Source organism: Oncorhynchus mykiss, chromosome 12, assembly GCF_013265735.2.
Source record: "Oncorhynchus mykiss isolate Arlee chromosome 12, USDA_OmykA_1.1, whole genome shotgun sequence".
In the NCBI taxonomy this organism is placed as follows: Eukaryota; Metazoa; Chordata; class Actinopteri; order Salmoniformes; family Salmonidae; genus Oncorhynchus; species Oncorhynchus mykiss.
The window spans coordinates 14,812,740-14,833,218 of NC_048576.1; the positions used below are offsets into that span (position 1 = coordinate 14,812,740).

Consider the following 20,479-nt stretch of genomic DNA (forward strand, 5'->3'; position numbering starts at 1 on the left):
TAGAGGTCTGTAATTTTTATCATAGGTACACTTCAACTGTGAGAGACGGAATCTAAAACAAAAATCTAGTTTTTCATTAAGAATCCTTCCTGTTCTCAACTCATTGCCTGTATTAATTGCACCTGTTTGAACATGTTACCTGTATAAAAGACACCTGTCCACACACTCAATCAAACAGACTCCAACCTCTCCACAAATGGTAGACCTGCACAAGGCTGGGATGGGCTACAGGACAATAGGCAAGCAGCTTGGTGAGAAGGCAACAACTGTTGACGCAATTATTAGAAAATGGAAGAAGTTCAAGATGACGGTCAATCACCCTCGGTCTGGGGCTCCATGCAAGATCTCACCTCGTGGCGCATCAATGATCAGCCTAGAACTACACGGCACGACCTGGTCAATGACCTGAAGAGAGCTGGGACCACAGTCTCAAAGAAAACCATTAGTAACACACCACGCCATCATGGATTAAAATCCTGCAGTGCACGCAAGGTCTCCCTGCTCAAGCCAGCGCATGTCCAGGCCCGTCTGAAGTTTGCCAATTACCATCTGGATGAGTCAGAGGAGGAATGGGAGAAGGTCATGTGGTCTGATCAGACAAAAAATTGAGCTTTTTGGTCTAAACTCCACTCGCCGTGTTTGGAGGAAGAAGAAGGATGAGTACAACCCCAAGAACACCATCCCAACCGTGAAGCATGGAGGTGGAAACATCATTCTTTGGGGATGCTTTTCTGCAAAGGGGACAGGACGACTGCACTGTATTAAGGGGAGGATGGATGGGGCCATGTATCGTGAGATCTTGGCCAACAACCTCCTTCCCTCAGTAAGAGCATTGAAGATGCGACCCGAAACACACATTCAGGGCAACTAAGGAGTGGCTCCATAAGAAGCATCTCAAGGCCCTGGAGTGGCCTAGCCAGTCTCCAGACCTGAACCCAATAGAAAATATTTGGAGGGAGCTGAAAGTCCGTATTGCCCAGCGAGAGCCCCGAAACCTGAAGGATCTGGAGAAGGTCTGTATGGAGGAGTGGGCCAAAATCTCTGCTGCAGTGTGTGCAAACCTGGTCAAGAACTACAGGAAACGTATGATCTCTGTAATTGTAAACAAAGGTTTCTGTACCAAATATTAAGTTCTGCTTTTCTGATGTATCAAATACTTACCGGTATGTCATGCAATAACATGCAAATTAATTACTTAAAAATCATACAATGTGATTTTTTAGATTTTTGTTTTAGATTCCGTCTCTCACAGTTGAAGTGTACCTATGATAAAAATGACAGACCTCTACATGCTTTGTAAGTAGGAAAACCTGCAAAATCGGCAGTGTATCAAATACTTGTTCTCCCCACTGTATATATATTTTCGCTCTGCTCAATGGGAATTTACATAAAGTCATCCACCGTTGTTTCCTGTCACAGAGCGTGACACACGACCCCACTCTCACCTCTGTGGCTCAACACAGGAGGGTTAATGGATAGATATTAGGGGTGTGTGTGAATTTTGGCATGCGTACGCACATGCATGCATGTGTGTGTGTGTGTGTACTGTATTGTTTTAAAATAAAGTATTGGCAGAGCACCAAAAGTGTTACCCTGCCAATTCATATGGGCAGGTCAGGTCTGGTCTGTCCCATCCCCCTCTAGGGCAGCAATGAAATTCACACGGCCTGTAAACCCAGGGAAGTGGTCCCTGCCAGACCCTCAGCACCCTTAAGTGATCCGGCTGCACTTAAACACAACAGCCTCTCCTCTTTACAGCTCCTAGCTCCTGTCATGCAGAAGAGAGATATCTGCATTCATGGCTGTACCGCAGGCATGGCCAAGGGCCCGGGAATAACAAGGAAATTACTACCCTCTGGACTGGTGGAGAAGTGTGTCTGTGCGTGTGCATGTGTGTGTAAATCTTCACATTAAGAAACCCTCCAAAGAGTACATTTTCTTCACCTGTTCTCACTCAAGAAGTACTCCAGCCTCTGTCATCCTTAAGATGTGCTTGATTGAGCTGGCCTGGAACAATGGAACCAATGGAATACCAACCATAGAAATATAATCTCATTGTGTTAATGGTTTAATCTGTCCTCTGGAAATGTAGAGCCAGAGAGACTGTTTAAACACCCTGGTTACATTTATGACTCTATTTACGACTTACGACATACTCTGAATAACAGATATTATGAGGGAATATGTGGCTGCTTATCTATTGTTAAAGCAGAGTCTGAGGCATCAACAACATGCATATATTCCTTCATTTATTTTCCAACGATGATAAATGCAAATGTAACCACAGTAACACAGCTCACAATCTGTGGATGCAAAATGCCTACTTATGACTCGGTAAAGACAAGGTCATCTTGATTCATATTGCATTTGTGGATATGACAACTGAGCACTAGAGTCGAAAGCTCTCACAAACTAGTGATTGGCAGTTTCAATTAAAACAATATGGTAAGTGTTGGGCACAATGTAGGACTATACCTTTGTGTGGCTTCCACTGCAACCATTGCCCAGTGCCTCTTGAGGACAATGTCAAGAGAGCCCTTTCCCCATGAGCCAGCCTGTACTGTATAAGGTGATGATGATGGAGCAAGTTAATCCACTGTTTCTCCTCAGAAACCATTACATCTGACTATATATTTTTCTGGTTAAAATATCTAACTATGCCCCAGGTATTGGCCCAGTGAAGGTGTGCAGGCTGGCTAAGCACCTGCTTGCAAACATTCCCCACCACTGGACTGGACTGGTCACAGAGACAGAGACAGAGAGACAGAGAGACAGAGACAGAGAGACAGAGACAGAGAGACAGAGACAGAGACAGAGAGACAGAGACAGAGAGACAGAGAGACAGAGACAGAGACAGAGACAGAGACAGAGAGACAGAGAGACAGAGACAGAGACAGAGACAGAGACAGAGACAGAGAGAGAGAGAGAGAATCATACAACCTGCCACTGTGGTGCCTATTTGGACAGAGAGCACCCCTCTGGACGACTATTGTTTCAGACAGATAGCAGCACAGCAGTCCCTCATCATCAGACAGACACAGGGAGTGGATCCAACCTCGGCAGTTAGTCTCCTCTCTCTCTCTCTCTCTCTCTCTGTGTGTGTGTGTTAATGAGCTTTGATGTGTTTCTCTCGCAGGTGTCTCTCAACTCCCAGATATGTGTGTTTGTTTGTACCTCATGAACTATTTTGTGAATATGTTGCTACACTCACCACGTGGGATCTTGTTGGTGGAATATCAAGAGACCCAGAAACACCATTAACAGAATCAATAGAGATCATACAATATGGGAGGAGACCCTGGAATGCTCCTGACCTGAAATGACCTTCCTTTCTTTCAGGAAATGAACTTGGCTGGGATCCATGATAAACACAAGTTAAAGAATTAGAGCGAGAAGAAAATCGATATTCACAGTGAGATGACGGGGAGTGAGGAATCCAGAATGAAGAGCAGTGTTTTGTCAAAGTGAGTATATATGTTACAGTGAGATGAGGAATCCAGATCTAGTACTTTGTCAAAGTGAGTATATCTGTCAGGAGCCACACTGTCTTATCAAATACTGTATTACTGTTTTGGGCTGTAGAAAAATACATGTTTCTAACCTCAGAAAGAAAAGCATTTTCTTATGTCTTATTACAGTCTGCAGTGTAGACGGTAATTACCAACGGAATCCTGTCTCCATATATGACCATAAGAGACTACTTTAAAAATGACTACAGTTCACAAGGACTTATTGGCAGGGGAGATAGAGCAGAGTGGAGCGGAGTTAAAATACATTGAGTAATTGGCTTTTCCCAAATGTTCAGTCTCCATCTCTATCTAATTTAACCCTAAATCAAATGTTTCTGTTGTTTCTGCTTCTTTTTAACCTGCCCTGCAATGCAGCCTATTGATAGGCCAAGTAGATTTTGTACAGGGAATAGTCTAATATCTGAACCAATCTCTTCATAATGAGCATATGTTCTTGATACACTCCTCAGAACCCAACCCCCGGTAACCAAGACAACCCGCCATGAAACCTTGGAGCGTAAATTACAAGCAAATGAGTTCCAAACGATGGCAAGCTGAGGCGGGTAGGCTACAGAGCCTAGCTGCAGACAGGCAGGGAGACTTGCAGGCGGTAAGGCAAACAGGCAGTCATGTAGGCAGTCTTGGCAGTTAGGCAGGCAGGCAAAGAACCAGGCAGGCAGTGTGCTGTGCTCTGCCTCTGCAGTCAGATCAGTCGGGATTAACCCATTCGGTGATACAAATGTACCTAATCCTTCCTCTCTGGTCCTGTGACTAATCAATGTGAGCAGAATGTGTTGCTTTTGGAACAGCTGGGTGGAGCTTACTAAAGCAGCCCTAACCCTCCAGTGCCTGTAACGACTATACAGATTGTTCCCACAGAATAAAACAATGGGCTTTAAAGGCTGATCTGCCCTGTATTAAAATATGTACCTTTGTTACAAAATGGAATAATTTACTGTAAAGGCAAATGCTGAAGGGAGGGAAGGAGAAGGATGAATGAAAGCTGGAGAGGTCAGGTAGTTTGTCTCGTAACTCCACTATCAGTATTAGGACTAATGCTGAGGCACTGATGTGTTGTATTCAGACCTGGGTTCAAATACTATTTGAAATCTCTCAAATACTTTGAGTGTTTGCTCTACCCTGCATGTAGTGGCAGGTGGGCAGGTTTTGTAGTTTTACGAGCATTCTATTAGTGGTCCATTAAGCCAGGCAAGCTTAATCAAGCACAGATAAAGTACTTTAAATTATTTCAAATAGTTTTTGAACCCTGGTCTGATCACTAGAGGTATGATCATAATTGTGTTAGTGGGTGATTGGTGGGTGATAGGGTGATTGTGAGAGATGTGGTGTCCACGGCATGTGGCCAGCCGGGTGGCCTGACTACCAGGGATACTTTTAATATTCACCTTGGTGGGTGTTGATGGACACGTTGTAGGTGTGAATAGGATTGCATGTTTATTTGAGTCACAGGGAGGCTAGCGGAGGTGACACTATGTTAATAATTAGCAGTGGTGTAAATTACTTAAGTAAAAATAATTCAAATAAGTAAAAATACTTTAAAGTACTACTTAAGTAGTTTTTGGGGTATCTGTACTTTACTTTACTATTTATATTTTTGACAAGTTTTACTTCAATACATTCCTAAAGAAACATACATTTTCCCTGACACCCAAAAGAACTCGTTATATTTTGAATGCTTAGCAGGACAGGAAAATTGTCAAATTCAAGCACTTATCCCTGGTCTCCCTGACTGCCTCTGATCTGAGGGACTCACTAAACACACATAGTTTGTAAATGATGTCTGAGTGTTGGAGTGTGCCCCTGGCTAGCCATAATTAAAAATGTAATAAAATAAAATGGTGCCGTCTGGTTTGCTTAATAAAGGGAATTTGAAACTATTGATACTTTTACTTTTACTTTTCATACTTAAGTATATTTTAGATATTAAATTTACTTTTGATACTTAAGTATATTTAAAACCAAATACTTTTAGACTTTTACTGAAGTAGCATTTTACTGCGTGACTTTCACTTTTACTTGAGTCATTTTCTATTCTATTACAATTGGGTACTTTTTCACCACTGATAATTACTAAATCAATGAGTTAGTTAGTAATGTTGTCTCTGTCTTAAGGACCACTGCTGCAGGACATCAAAAAGGCTGAGTAAAACACATTTTACACTGAAAGAGATGTGTAAATATTAGACATGATGTTAAGAAATGCTTCATAGAGGCATGATACCTTTTGGTGTTGTGTTCTACATACAGTGCCGCCAGAAAGTATTCATACCCCTTGACTTATTCCACATTTTTGTTGTGTGATAGGCTTAATTAAATTCAATTCTTCTTCTCATCCATCTACAAACAATAGCCACAGTGACAAAGTAAAAAAACATGTTTTTAGAAAATTTTGCAAATGTAATGAAAACTCTATAAACTAAATTATATCTAATTTACATAAGTATCCACAATACATGTTAGAATCACCTTTGGCAGCGATTACAGCTGTGAGTCTTTCTGGGTAAGTCTCTAAGAGTTTTGCACACCTGGATTGTACAATATTTGACCATTAATATTAAAAGCTATGTCAAATTGGTTGTTGATCATTACTAAACAATCATTTTCAAGTCTTGTCATAGATTTTCAAGCAGATTTAAGTTGAAACTGTAACTCAGCCTTTCATGAATATTCACAGTCTTCTAGGTATGCAACTACAGTGCAGATTTGGCCTTGTGTTTTAGGTTATTGTCCTGCTGAAATATGAATTCATCTCCCAGTGGCTGGTGGAAAGCAGACTGAACCAGGTTTTCCTTTGGGAATTTGTCTGTTAGCTCCATTCCATTTATTTTTTATCCTGAAAAACTCACCAGTCTTTAACGATTACAAGCATAACCATAACATGATGCAGCCACCACTATGCTTGAAAATATGAAAAGTGGTACTCAATAATGTGTTGAATTGGATTTGCCCCAAACATAACACCTGTTATTCAGGAAGTGAATTTTCCTTATTACTTTAGTGCCTTGTTGCAAACAAGATGCATTTTTGTTTAATATTTTATTCTGTACGGGCTTCCTTCTTTTCAATCTGTCAATAGGTAAGTGTTGTGGCATAATTACAATGTTATTGATCCATCCTCAGTTTTCTCCTATCACAGCCACTAAACTCTGTAACTGTTTTAGCGTCATCATTGGCCTCCCTGAAATTCCTTCCTCTCCGGAAACTTACCTACATCCCTGGAAAGAAAAACGTAAAAGCTGATGCTCTCTCCCGCCAGTTTGACCTTCCGACCAGTAACTCCGACCCAACACCATTCTTCCTTCCTTCTTGCATTATGGGACCTGTACAGTGGGAGGTTCACTCTGTCACACAAGAAGCCCTAGCATCAGACCTGTCTCCTCCTGAGACACCAGCTGGGAGGAGTTACGAACCAGCAGCTGTTAGACCCCAACTGATGCAATGATGTCATATGTCCTTGGGGTCAGGACATCCGGGCATTACACAAACCACCGAACTTCCAGCCCACCAGTTCTGGTGGTCCTCACTGGCATCGGATGTAATGGATTACATACTCTCCTGTCCAGTCTGCACTCAAACCAAAAGCCCTCGTCATCTCCCTTCCGGTAAGCTTCAACTTTTGCCAATCCCTCACAGACCCTGGTCCCACATAGCTGTTGACTTCATCACAGACCTTCCTGAATCCTCTAACACCACCACCCTTGTCATAGTAGACCGTTTTTCAAAAATGTGTCTGGTTCCTTTTCCTCATTTACCTAACGCCATGGAATTGGCCGCATGTGTTCCGTCTGTATGGGATTTGGAAGGACATCGTCTCTGACTGCGGGCCCCAGTTTGTCTCCCAGGTGTGGCGAGTGTTCTGTGACCGACTGGGGGTCGACCTCCATCTCTTCTCCGGGTACCATCCCAACCATCAGATGGAACGCCTGTACCAAGAAACAGGGAAGTACCTGCGCCAACAACGTTCTGCTTCTCCAAACGACTTGAGTTGGTATATGGCCTGGGCCGAATATGATCAGAATTCACTCATGCATTCGCCTTACTCCGTTTCAGTGTGTACTTGGATACCAACCTCCCTCCCTGTTTCCCTGGGAGGTGGAGCCTGGTACTATCCCATCTGTCGAGGACTGGTTTCAGCGTAGTGAGCGGGTATGGGAGACCACTCACCGGCATCTGCAGGAAGCCTCTAATACCCAGAAACGCTTTGCCGACAGATGCCGCCGACCTACGCCACTCTTTCACAGCATGTGTGGCTCTCTACCATAGACGTCTGGCTCTGCCTCCCCTGCAAAAAGTTCTGTCCTTGCTTCATTGGGCTCTTCAAGATAACCCTGTCACATATTGCCTCCAGTTACCCCATCAGTATAAAACCTCCTCGTCCTTCCATCATATCTCTGTTTAAAACCGGTCCTCTTCATCCTCCAGTCTCAACCCACAGTGCGCCCGCACCATTGGAACCTGCCTACGCCATTCAGGCCATCCTTGATTCCAAATGCCTGAGGTCGCATCCACTATCTAGGGGACTGGGAAGATTATGGGCCTGAAGACTGGTCCTGGGTCGCCGACCAGGACATCCTCGACCCACAGATGATTAAGGCATTCCACCGTAACCGTCCCGCTCCTCGGTCTTGACCCCCGAACAAACTCACTGGACATCAGCCTCAATGCAGAACATCGTGTCAATCCACAACCTTGTCGAACCAGCCTGCCGGACCTCTGCTCCCCTGCCCGCTCCACCCTCCTGTGCCATTGTGTCGTCAGGAGCCTCCCTTGGGGGGAGGAGGGTACTGTAAGGTTCTGTATTGATGTTCTTAGTCAACCTTGTGTTCTGTTTCGTTGTGTTCTTGAATGTAGCCCTGTCTTTCATTTTTGTTCGCTAATTTCACCTGTGTTAGTTACTCACCTGGTCTCAGCTCCTTATTTAGTTCAGTTTGTGCCTTTGTGGTATTGTTCATTTTGACTCTAAGCCTTTTCCTAGCTTATTTGTGAGAACCAGATATAGCCTTCAGTCCCAGTTTTGCTTCACCTGCCTGTTTGCCTGCCTGTGACCACGATTCCTGCCTTCTGCGAAGGCTAAATAAACACCTGCTGTGCTCTGCGTGTGAATCTACACTTTCTTTTTCTTCCTGAATATTCATTACAGTAACAGAGATGATGGTACAGTTTAACATTAGTGTAATGACTAGACAAACCACTACAGCATTGCGCCCCAAATCCCCTTTGTGGATGTCTTGACTATCATGTGTTTGACTGTCATTTTATAAAATAATTACATACCACATTCAATTATTAAATTAATCATAACAATTAAGTCATCTCGGGCACCGTGGAAAAAGTTTACAAGTTACTACCTCCCGACTAAAGATTTCTATTTAAAGATTTCTATTTACCTTCAGTCTCATTCTGAATGTCGCACAACTCTTGGATATCTGCATGAACGCTAGCATAAATGATCAATCGGCAATATACCAATTGGCTCATTTACAAAATTATCGAACAGAATTACATAAACACACAAACAGGATAGCTTACACATGAATTACTACACTATGCAATGAAAAGTCCCCAGAGGACTAAACCAATATGATGGCTTGTTACACAAATGGCGCATTCAAAAGAGGGAAAGGGAGAGACAAAGGAATTCCATTAGCGTACATACAGCTGATAACTATGCTCATGGAAATTCGACTACTTTGCACATGAATGGCCGCTCATTCGAAATAATTGTAATTTACGTGTGTTACTCTTGGGGAGTAATTCAACAAAGTCTCTGGTTGTTCACCAGAGATCACCATGTCTTTTGTAGTTGTAGATTCTGGGTTGGGAGTGTCTGTGACGGATCTTCCAGAGGAAGTGCTCGTTAGAATGGATTTTTCAACGTACCACCTGGTGGTTCTCGGTCGCGTTTACTAGACTAAAGTCTTCGAGAGTTTGAGTTTCTAACCATTTCATACTTTTCAGCTCACACTGTCGGTCCCGCTGTTCTTATGTAGAGCTAGAACCATTTTACACACCCGTAGCAACCCGGCAATGTAATGGTCTCAAGATGAACATTTCTTAACCATTTCAGCATGTGGACTGCATCCTCACGCTCTCTGGGCTAATTTCAATTTCATTAGCGAGTCCTTTTTCTAAAAAGGGGCGTTCCATGACGCTGACATGTCTGTGCTCCCGTGGGTGGGGTCACTGACTGGTTAACTTTTATATGAAAAATAATTATCATTTAGAAGGCTAACATCACATTTCATCTTCATACACAGTTTCATATTTAATCATATTAGTTCCACAACATTTAGTAAATCTGATAACTGGGAAATATACACATTGAGATAGTTATGTTGTTATTCTCTCCCAGTGCTCCCTCATTTATGAGCTGCAGCCTTCTTTGTTCCCCTCGTACTACTCAAGGGTAGTGTACATCATCATGCTGATGTCGGGGAGGTCACTCGCCTGGGCTACGGCGGTGTAGGAGCTACAGTTCGCCTTCTGCCTCAGTCTGGAGGAGTTTGTGGTGGAAGTTCAGAAGGTGTTTGATTCTCTGTCTGGGAGAGAAGCTCCAGCTACGTCAAGACTCCCGTAGTGTGGCAGACTACGCGGTGGATTTTTGCACGTTGGAGGCTGAGAGTGCCTGGAACCCGGAAGCATTCTTTGACATGTTCTTTCACGGATTATCGGAGGTGATCAAAGATGAGTTCGCAGCCCGGGAGCTGCCCATGGATGTTGACTCCATCATCGCCTTGACCATCCGGATTTAAGGGCTACTTCGAGAACGTAGGAGGGAGAGGGAGTCCTGCCTTGTCGCCCTCGATTCCCACCTCACTTCCAAGTCTACATGTCCGAGTGGACCCGACGTCACCTGAGTCTTCTCGGGAATCACTGAGGGCTGCCGACTCACCTCCTTCGGAGTCCATGTACCTGGGCAAGGCTAGATTGACTCGTGCTGAGCGCTTATGCTGACTCCATACCCAGAGCTGTCTATATTGTGGAGCTACGGGACATTTCTTAGCTACCTCCCCATTAAAAACACAGGCTCATCAAGAAGCGGCTAGTACTCTGGTGGGCCATACGGAGAACTTTTCCCCTCCCCTTACTCGCACCCCTTTCCATGCCATCCTACTGTGGGGGAACCAGTCAATCTCTCCATGTACTCGTCAAATTCTTTGGATGCTACCCTGGCGTCCGAGCTGGGCATCCCCACTCAGCCCCTCTCCATTCCCATGGACATTAGAGCGCTGGACAGTCGCTCTATAGGCCGGGTCACTCACAATACCACTCCCATCAACCTACGAGTGTCAGGAAACTACAGCGAGGCAATCCAATTTATGCTGATTAAGTCTACTATTAGTAGCCATGTTTTACTTTTTCAGATTTGAGAATAGTTTGTAGAAGAGAGTGAACCGCTGCGTAACGTAAAATACTGTGCATCCTGTTTGCTTTCACCTGAGAATTAACACAGCTGTGTACAGCTTGATGGCTGTTTGTCATACAAAGGGCAATAACATCCTGCTGGAAAGCCCAGACACTGTCAATCAAGTGAACACCGCTCGTCTCATTGGTGAGTAATGATGGCTGACTTTCATGGGCTAATTGACGTGTTGTGTAGTCAAAACGTCATGTAGAATGATGAAACAAATTTGGTTTCCTTCTAGAGTGTCTAAGGACTGCACAGAAACCACATTTGCTGGGTTAAACAATGTTTAACCAAAGTTTAGAGTCCTGACACTTTGGCTTTGATGGCAAGTCATAGAACTTTCTTTGCCCATATAGTTATTAAGGAACTTTGATGCTTGGTTTGCTTGTCTCCTCTTTGCCTGCCTGTTCGATGTGCTTGTTTGACTATGGGAACCCGTGTGAAGTTCTCCTGACCCAATAGTTGTGGTATTATCTTTCGAGGGATTCTTCCATTGTGGTTGTTCCACAGCATTTCATGGAAATTTACGAAACTAAGATTTGAATGGGGATTGAAGTCATCCATCCAGTTTAATCTTTCAGTGTAAGCCCTGTAATTATGTCTTTTTTCAGCCACGGTTTTCTGGATTAACCTGTCTACGATACTGGTTCCCAATTGGGAATCAACCCTCCCACGTTCAGCTGAAACGGTGGCGCATGGAACGCAAAAATATTCTTAAAAATATTTAACCTCCACACATTAACAAGTCCAATAGCTCAAATGAAAGATAAACATCTTGTTCATCTAGCCAGCAAGTCAGATTTCTAAAATGTTTTACGGCGAAAACATAGCACATATATATGTAAAACCACCACCAGACACAGCTCATTTCAATAGCCAAAACATGCAATCAACAAACGCAGGATTAAAAAATAAATCGCTCACTAACCTTTTGAAAATCTTCATCAGATGACAGTAATATGACATGTTACACAGTACATATTTTTTTTTTCAATAATATGCCATTTATATCCATAAATGTCCATTTACAGTGAGTTCACCTTCAGAAATTACTCAAAAATGCCCGCAGGAAATCTATGTAGCGCGGCAAGATAACGTAAATAGACATCATAAACTTTGACTAAATATACACGTTCTACATATAGTTAGAAAGATACACTGCTTCTTTATGCAACCGCTGTGTTAGATTTATTTTTAACGTTACAGAAATCGCACACTATTCCATATGCTGAGACAGCGCTCAGTTCCAAGCTACATTTCCACGTAATGTTGGAGTCAACAGAAACACAGATTTAAGCATAAATATTCCCTTACCTTCGATGGTCTTCGTTCAGAATGTTCTGGAAGGCTTCATACTTACCCAATACATCGTTTGGTTTCAAGTCTTGCGTCTTTGTATTAGCTACTGCTAATAACATCAGCTGAAATGCACCCAAAATGTCCTCTGGTCCGGAAAAGTTGCGCATCAAAACTTCAAAATTACATATTATATGTCGACTAAACAGGTCAAACTAAGTGCAGAAGCAAGCTTTATGATGTTTTAAACACACAAAACAAATTTCAATTCAATCGGTCATCGTCTGTCCTTCTCTTGAGTGCTGGAACAAAGGAATGGCTGGGACCAATTCGCGCCACAACGCACAACATATTTTCTCATGGCACGCACTAATTTCACTCCCATAGGGCCAATTTGAACGATTAAAAGCTCTACTGAATGAGGACATTTAGTGGAAGACATAGAAAGTGTCCCCAGATCCATAAGTGGTTGGGAAGGGTGGGGGCGATGACGTCAAAGTTGCTCCAACTTTCATGACCACAAAACTAGTTTGGAAGAATGCCTGCCCTGTGAGTTCTGCTATACTTACAGACATAATTCCAATGGTTTTAGAAGCTTTAGAGTGTTTTCTATCCAATAATAATTATTATATGCATATATTAGCAATTTTTGACACATTTTTTTTCAGTTTACTAGGGGTACCCAATTCCTCCAAAGGGGGCATAAGTCATCCATATCCTCAACAGGTTTTAACGGACAGTTGGAAAATATATTGGGACACCTTGCAATCATGATGTACTGTAATATGCATCTGCACCAGTGGAGGTTTCTCAGAGTAGTAAGGGGGGGGGGTGGACCATCCAACATTATCCTTTTTAGATCAAACTGTGCTAAATATATTCACTTTGGCAAATAACTGATTAAAGGTCTACAGTAGCTTCCGGAGCACTCTCTGCGGTAGTACCATGGTGTAGCTAGCCTACTCAAACACCCGGCTCAAACAGGGAGGAATGCTATTTATGTTAGCTAGCTGGCTAAGGCTATCCAACACTGGAACTCTTCCAAGTCAAGGCAAGCTTTCGATTGTATTAATTTATTGCCACCATTGCCCGCCGGTGTAACTGCTAAACTGCTTTCTGTACACTGTACTACATGATTGTAGCGGGTTTACTAACGCGTTTGTTCTAGTAGCTATGTTTACTATGACGTTAGCTAATATGCTGACAACAATTTAATGTCAGCTGTGTGTAGCGGTTAGCAGTTATGGTATGAAGGTTTGGTTAGAGTATTTTTCACCTGGTTACAGACAGTTGTTGTGTTGTGCACTGAAATCCAGAAGCCAATGGAAAAGGTGAGAGGAGAAGAGCACATTTATGCAAGAAGGAATTAAACAATGAGCAAAGTGATGATGCTGTTTGTATCTGGCTGTTATTTAAACCTCTTTCGGCTAGGGGGAGCAAGAAGCTAGGATATGCATATTATTAGTAGATTTGGATAGAAAACACTGAAGTTTCTAAAACGGTTTGAATAATGTCTGTGAGTATAACAGAACTGGTTTGGCAGGCAAAACCCGTAGCACAATCCATCCAGGGAAAAACTATTTTGAGCTCAATCTTTTCTATGGCAATCCCTTTTTAATAGAAATATGCTTGCAGTTCCTATGGCTTCCACTAGATGTCAAAAGTCTTTAGAAATTGGTTTATGTTTTTCCTTTGAGAAATATAGAAGTAGCCCTCTAAAGTTTTGATGCGTGCGACCTGGAACGTGCTTCACTTTGTTTTTGTCCGGTATTGAGCACAGTATTTCCCATCTTAAATTGTAATTATTATTTACGTTTTAGGATACATATATTTGGATTAGCAACGTTGTTTGAAATGTTTGGACAAAGTTTACAGGTAACTTGGGGCAAAAAAATATTTAGTCATCCACCAATTGTGCAAGTTCTCCCACTTAAAAAGATGAGAGAGGCCTGTAATGTTCATCATAGGTACACTTCAACTATGACAGACAAAATGAGAAGGAAGAAAATCCAGAAAATCACATTGTAGGATTTTTAATGAATTTATTTGCAAATTATGGTGGAAAATAAGTACACTGCTCAAAAAAATAAAGGGAACACTTAAACAACACAATGTAACTCCAAGTCAATCACACTTCTGTGAAATCAAACTGTCCACTTAGGAAACAACACTGATTGACAATGAATTTCACATGTTGTTGTGCAAATGGAATAGACAACAGGTGGAAATTATAGGGAATTAGCAAGACACCCCCAATAAAGGAGTGGTTCTGCAGGTGATAACCACAGACCACTTCTCAGTTCCTATGCTTCCTGGCTGATGTTTTGGTCACTTTTGAATGCTGGCGGTGCTTTCACTCTAGTGGTAGCATGAGACGGAGTCTACAACCCACACAAGTGGCTAAGGTAGTGCAGCTCATCCAGGATGGCACATCAATGCGAGCTGTGGAAAGAAGGTTTGCTGTGTCTGTCAGCGTAGTGTCCAGAGCATGGAGGCGCTACCAGGAGACAGACCAGTACATCAGGAGACGTGGAGGAGGCCGTAGGAGGGCAACAACCCAGCAGCAGGACCGCTACCTCCGCCTTTGTGCAAGAAGGAGCAGGAGGAGCACTGCCAGAGCCCTGCAAAATGACCTCCAGCATGTGTTTGTATGTGGGGCGCTGTCCTCAGATAATTGTATGGTCTACTTTCGCCGTAAAGCATTTTTGATATTTAACACTGCAGCTGGATTAACAAGAAGTTAAGCTTTATTTTGATGAATTACACTTACATTTTTGTGAATCTTGAATATTTATATTTCTGTAGTTTGAATTTGGCGCTCTGCAATTTCACTGGATGTTGTCAAATCGATCCCGCTAAAGGGATTGGCACGCAAAGGGATCACTAACAGGTTTAAAATAAATATACACTCATCAATACACATTTAGCAAAACTTGATGCACTAACTGAAAGTCGCTCTGGATAAGAACGTCTGCTAAATGACAAAAATGTAAAGTGTAATGTTCAGTATTTTTGTGGTGAGGTGTTATTATCGTCACATTTCCATTCTGAGACCTATCAGAATGAAACCACTCATTTGATAAGGTTTCAGAGGTTTCTTGGAAAAGGTATCCATTTCAAACTGTTTGTTCCTTTTCCTGAGTGGAGCAGTGGTAGTCTAAGAGTGAATTGAGCTTTGTATTTACAGAATGTCACTGCATTCATGCGCATTGAGCGTGGAAAATGCGCTCTACAGAAATAATGATTATTATAATTATTGTTCAGCATGTCCTTTTTTTGCATTTGTGAAAATAAGAGACAAGAGAATTATGTTTGCTTTTTCGTTATTTGTTTAGCGTTTAAAATAAGTGAATAGAACTTGAATTACTAGAGCAGACATTCCATTAAGTGCACTGTCAAATTGCAGTGGTGTGAGGGGCTTTGTCCATTCTAGGTTGTCCTATTTTTATGGCTCCTACATTGTTTAGAAGGAAAGTAACACAAGGTCTGTGTCTACACAGGCAGCCCATTTCTGATATTTTTTCCACTAATTGATCTTTTGCCCAATCAAATCCGTTTTATTTTTTTTCAAAATGTATTTTTCAGAGCTGATTTGATTGGTCAAAAGATCAATTAGTGGAAAAAATATCAAAATTGGTCTGCCTGTGTAAACAATTACAACGCGTACACCCCACCCACCCCTGTTTCTGTAAAAATATAAACGGGTGGGGCTAGACCGCTTTCAAATTCATAGACAGAGCTATGGATGCAAGGGTTGAACATTATTGATATCAACAATTTACTTTAACTAGGTTTTTAGGCTAGTTGGTGTTTGTTTACAAACATTGGAGTAAAAATACGCTTATTTGGGGTTCTGTTGGGGTACAACAGTTGAACTCAGCTCATGAGGCATTTGTTGTATTCTTCAAGAATCAATGAGTACATATCATTAATTTATAAGTTCAAAAATGGATGTAGCAAATGCTGATTGCTCCTTTAAGTTCAAATGTACATTTCCATTTCCAAGCAGGGGATCAGATAATAGTTGACTCCTCTTATCCAAACAAAACTCCAGTCCACCCAATATGACAGTCATCACATACCAGGAGATAACTTTGAGAAAATGAAGCTGTCAGCGAGAGTGTTCAGATTTTCTGACATATAAATTAACCCAAGCTGTTGTCACAACACTTCAATATTTAATCAGTTACACAGTGACTTCTCTAGCATCATGATATTAGTCAAGTTTATCATATGGGGTTAGTGTGGTGCTTATCATTGCTCTATAGCACCACTATGTGGCTTTAGTGGAGAACATCTATGCCAACCAGCCAGTTGATCTTCAGACTGTTTATTTTTGAAAATGACAGATATTACAGTAAGCAGGAGAGGAATGTGTAAGTGGTGGATGGCTATAAAAATGTCTTTTTTTTACTTGGAATGCCTTGATTAGAGTAATCTAGACACTGGCTCCCAGTTCCTTTTCTACACACCAATAATAAAGAATATACCGTTCCAGTCAAAAGTTTGGACCCACCTACTCGTTCAAGGGTTTTTCTTTTTCTTTCTTTTTTACTATTTTCTATATTGTAGAATAATAGTGAAGACATCAAAACTATGAAATAACACATATGGAATCATGTAGTAACCTAAAAAGTGTTAAACAAATATTTTATATTTGAGATTCTTCAAAGTAGCCACCCTTTGCCTTGATGACAGCTTTGCACACTCTTAGCATTATCTATAACTTAAGTATGCTGTTCTATGAATACGACCCAGGAGAGTTATCAGACATTTTGGACTCAGACATGAGTCACAGATGTGTGTGTTATGGCATCCTCACTGAAGACATTCTCAAATATTTTACGGAAAGAGACCCTGACCCTCTCCTTGAAGTCCTGGCCCATAAATACATACAGGACAGGGTTGAGGCAGCTGTTGACATAGGCCAGAGAGATGGCCAGGGGGTACCAATTCCAGGCTTCATCGGCCGAGGCAAACCTACCATACCCAATCACCATACCTATGGTGTGATACGGCAGCCAGCACACAAAGAATGCTGTCACCACAGCCAGAATGAGCCAGAAGGTCCTCTGAGACTTGAAGTGAGCGCTGCTCACCCTCCTGCCGATGAGCAGGTAGCAGACAGCGATGACCGTCAGGGGAACGAGGAAGCCGAGGACCAGCCTGGGAACATGGGTGGCTTTGATGGCAGAAAAGAAGCCCCTAATGTTGTTTTCGCCAAGGGGGTGTACAGAGGTGCACATAATAATTTCGTCATTGTCAACACTATCGATGGTCCCATTATGAATCATGGTGGGGAGGCTGAGGAGCAAGGCCAGGACCCAGGCCAGACCACACAGCAACCAGGCCAGGGCGATGCTCCGGTGGTTCTGGGCCAAGACAGGCAGGATGATCAGGACAAATCGGTCCAGGCTGATGAGAACCAGGGTGAAGACGCTGGCAAACATGTTGAGATACATGACAGAGGGGATAACCTTACACATAGCCTCTCCGAATGGCCAGTGTTGGTTCAATATGATTTCAACCAATGAGAAGGGTATGGAGATGCAGCAGAGGAGGTCTGCTACAGCAAGGTTTACAAACCAGACAGTGTTGACTGTCCTCTTCATCTTCACTCCAGCTATCCAGATGACAAATACGTTTCCTGGGATACCGAGGACACAGGTTATGCTGTAGATGACTATGGACACCACCCGTATGGACTGATTTAGCTGCTCTGAATGATCCGTTTGAATGAACGTGTCATAATAATCCTCCAAGTACTCCTCTGAGAAATTCATGTTGTCACTAGGGGAGGAATTGTTTGGTACACAATGTCACTCATTGTAAAACACACCATTTTCTAAATGTATGTTTTAACTGAACTTAGCATTGCAGTAAGGGTTCTCAGTGAGGTCATTCTTATAACCAGTCATAATTAATGTCAATGGTCTTGCTGTTTATATACCATGTGGCTGCATTAACAGAATTAAAATTCAAACAGTAGCACCTTCAATGTGGAAAATGTTGGTCCTTAGTTTCTACTGTCATGAAAACAGAGGGGTGTCAAATCCTCTTCACAAAGTTAAACAAATATTTGAAAATAATACTATAAATTATTTTTCCCAAGTTAATTATTTAAAAGGAGCTACGTAAGAGCACACCTACAATTCAACTGAACATTTATATCAAACTCACCTCTTCCTTCAGGTCTCTGTTCTGATTTTGTCACTTATCTTTAAGGTGTTTTGTTTTTCAGGGATAGAACGTGGCAGGGAGGGGCAAAACTGATGGGACGGAAAGTGACAGAATGTGTATTAAAGTCAAAGAAAGAAGAAGTATTGAAAGTACCCGCTGGACACACATCATTTCAACGTAGATAATTGGGTAATATTTGGTTGAGACATTGAGACGACAACCAACTCAAAAAGACAGGCAAAAGTTAGCTGAATGTGGCCATGGATGTGTTACTCATTTTAAGACTGAATGTTACATTTGTTTGTAAAATAGCCTTAACTTTTCTAAAATCTAAAACCACTCTGATTTATATTTTCAATAACCCAAAATATTGTATTTTCAGCTGTTTGAAGCTGGCATATAAAACCGAAAGTTAAAAGAAGCAAAAACTTGAATGGGAACCATATAAATTTCTAGGTGAATTTGGTTGGGTCTCCCAAAAATATACATATAGTCCTATTCTTTAACCTAGACTTTTGGTGGAGATGAAGGTTTATGATTTCCTAATCCGGCCCTGGATACATCTCCTTCAAAAGTTGATAGTTGGCTGCAATGACAACCAAACACAATCCAATATCACTAAATATCATTACATTTGAAATCAACCAAAGCTTGAAACCCGAGGCCTATTGTCTGTTTAGTTCAATTCTGGTTTGAATTGAAACAAGAGCTGTTGATGACTTTAAAAAAATCTATTAGCATAATTGATGAGATATGAGTGATAAAGTATGGTCAAATTTTATTTGCACTTTAAAACGTACCCTTAAGAATGACTTTGATAGCAACAGTGAATCTATTTAGGTGCTACGCAAGAGTTCACCTAAAATTCAACTGAATATTTGCATCAAACTCAACTCTTCTTTCAGGTCTCCGTTCTGATTTTGTCACTTATCTTAAAGGTTTTTTGTTTCAGTGGAAGAATGTGATAGGGAGGGGCAAAAATCTATGGGACGTACGTGACAAAATGAGCAATAAAGTTCAAGAAAGAAGAAGTATAGAAAGTACCCATTTGGCGAACAACAATTTCAACATGGATAATTATCACATTTTAGGAAAGACCCAGATGCAGACAAAGTAAGTAGTGAAGTAAGTAATAAGTAAGTAAGTAAGTAATACAAGTGTATTACTAGAACAGGGGGCAGGCAGTAAGGTACACAACAGCAGGCAGTCTCAGGGCAGGCAGAGGTCAATAATTCAGTGTGGTGGGACAAGGTACAGGCAGAATGCAGGCAGAATGGTTAAAACTAGAAAACAGGAACTTTAGAAAAGCCAGGAGCAAGGGAAAAAACACTGTTTTGTTCATAAAGCCTACCAAACTGGCAACAGACAAACAGAGAACACAGGTATAAATACACAGGGGATAATGATGGGAGATGGGAGACACCTGATGGGGGGTGGAGACAAGCACAAAGACAGGTGAAATAGATCAGGGTGTGACAGGTAATACTTGGTTGAGACATTGATTAATGAGATTACAAACTATACACACCAACTCAAAAAGTTTACTGAATATCCAATGTGTTATGACTATGATTTCAACCATCTAAAAACAAAAACAAATTCCAATGAAAAAACAATGTCTGTTTTGCGATTTAGTTATCAGCCAAATGTCTATCACTGCGCTTTCAACTACCTAAAAGTTATCTCCACAGACCTGCCTTGACCTATGAATGCTATCTTTTACATGCCCACTTTATAGGATTACATAAAAAGAAATGTATAGTTGTTTTGTTAACATTTCAACAAGTTATTAGGCTATTTATTGTAATCCAAAAGTGATACTGAATTTTGTCTACACAATCAAATATCAATATTTGAAGGAGATGTATTTTCTGCTTGGATAGTTCCATCTGTGCCACTGAATTAGTCTGGCTTTAATTCTAGTTTGTCTACAAATTAATCCTGTGATTAATCACTCTGAATGAGAGTGTTTACTAAAATGTGAGAAACTAACGTGTGTGGTTTGGCTGGAGCAAGAAGTTAAGGTAGCCCGACAAATTAAATGGTGGAAAATATATGAATATTA

At 41.6% G+C, this 20,479-nt stretch overlaps 1 protein-coding gene across 1 annotated transcript; it reads right to left on the reverse strand.

Annotated features, from left to right (window-relative positions):
• Nucleotides 1-16,881: 16,881 nt before the first annotated feature.
• Nucleotides 16,882-18,806, reverse strand: LOC110537020 (C3a anaphylatoxin chemotactic receptor-like). The gene is made up of 2 exons (XM_021622729.2): nt 18,415-18,806; nt 16,882-18,024 (listed from the first exon to the last, which is right to left on the reverse strand). Exon 2 carries the CDS (start codon nt 18,015-18,017, stop codon nt 17,016-17,018), a length of 1,002 nt encoding a protein of 333 aa, XP_021478404.1. The 5' UTR covers nt 18,018-18,024; nt 18,415-18,806; the 3' UTR covers nt 16,882-17,015.
• Nucleotides 18,807-20,479: the final 1,673 nt, after the last annotated feature.

Bases quoted from the DNA above. Each gene is read 5' to 3' on its own strand.
- LOC110537020 (XM_021622729.2), bottom strand. From the start codon at position 18,017: ATGAATTTCTCAGAGGAGTACTTGGAGGATTATTATGACACGTTCATT.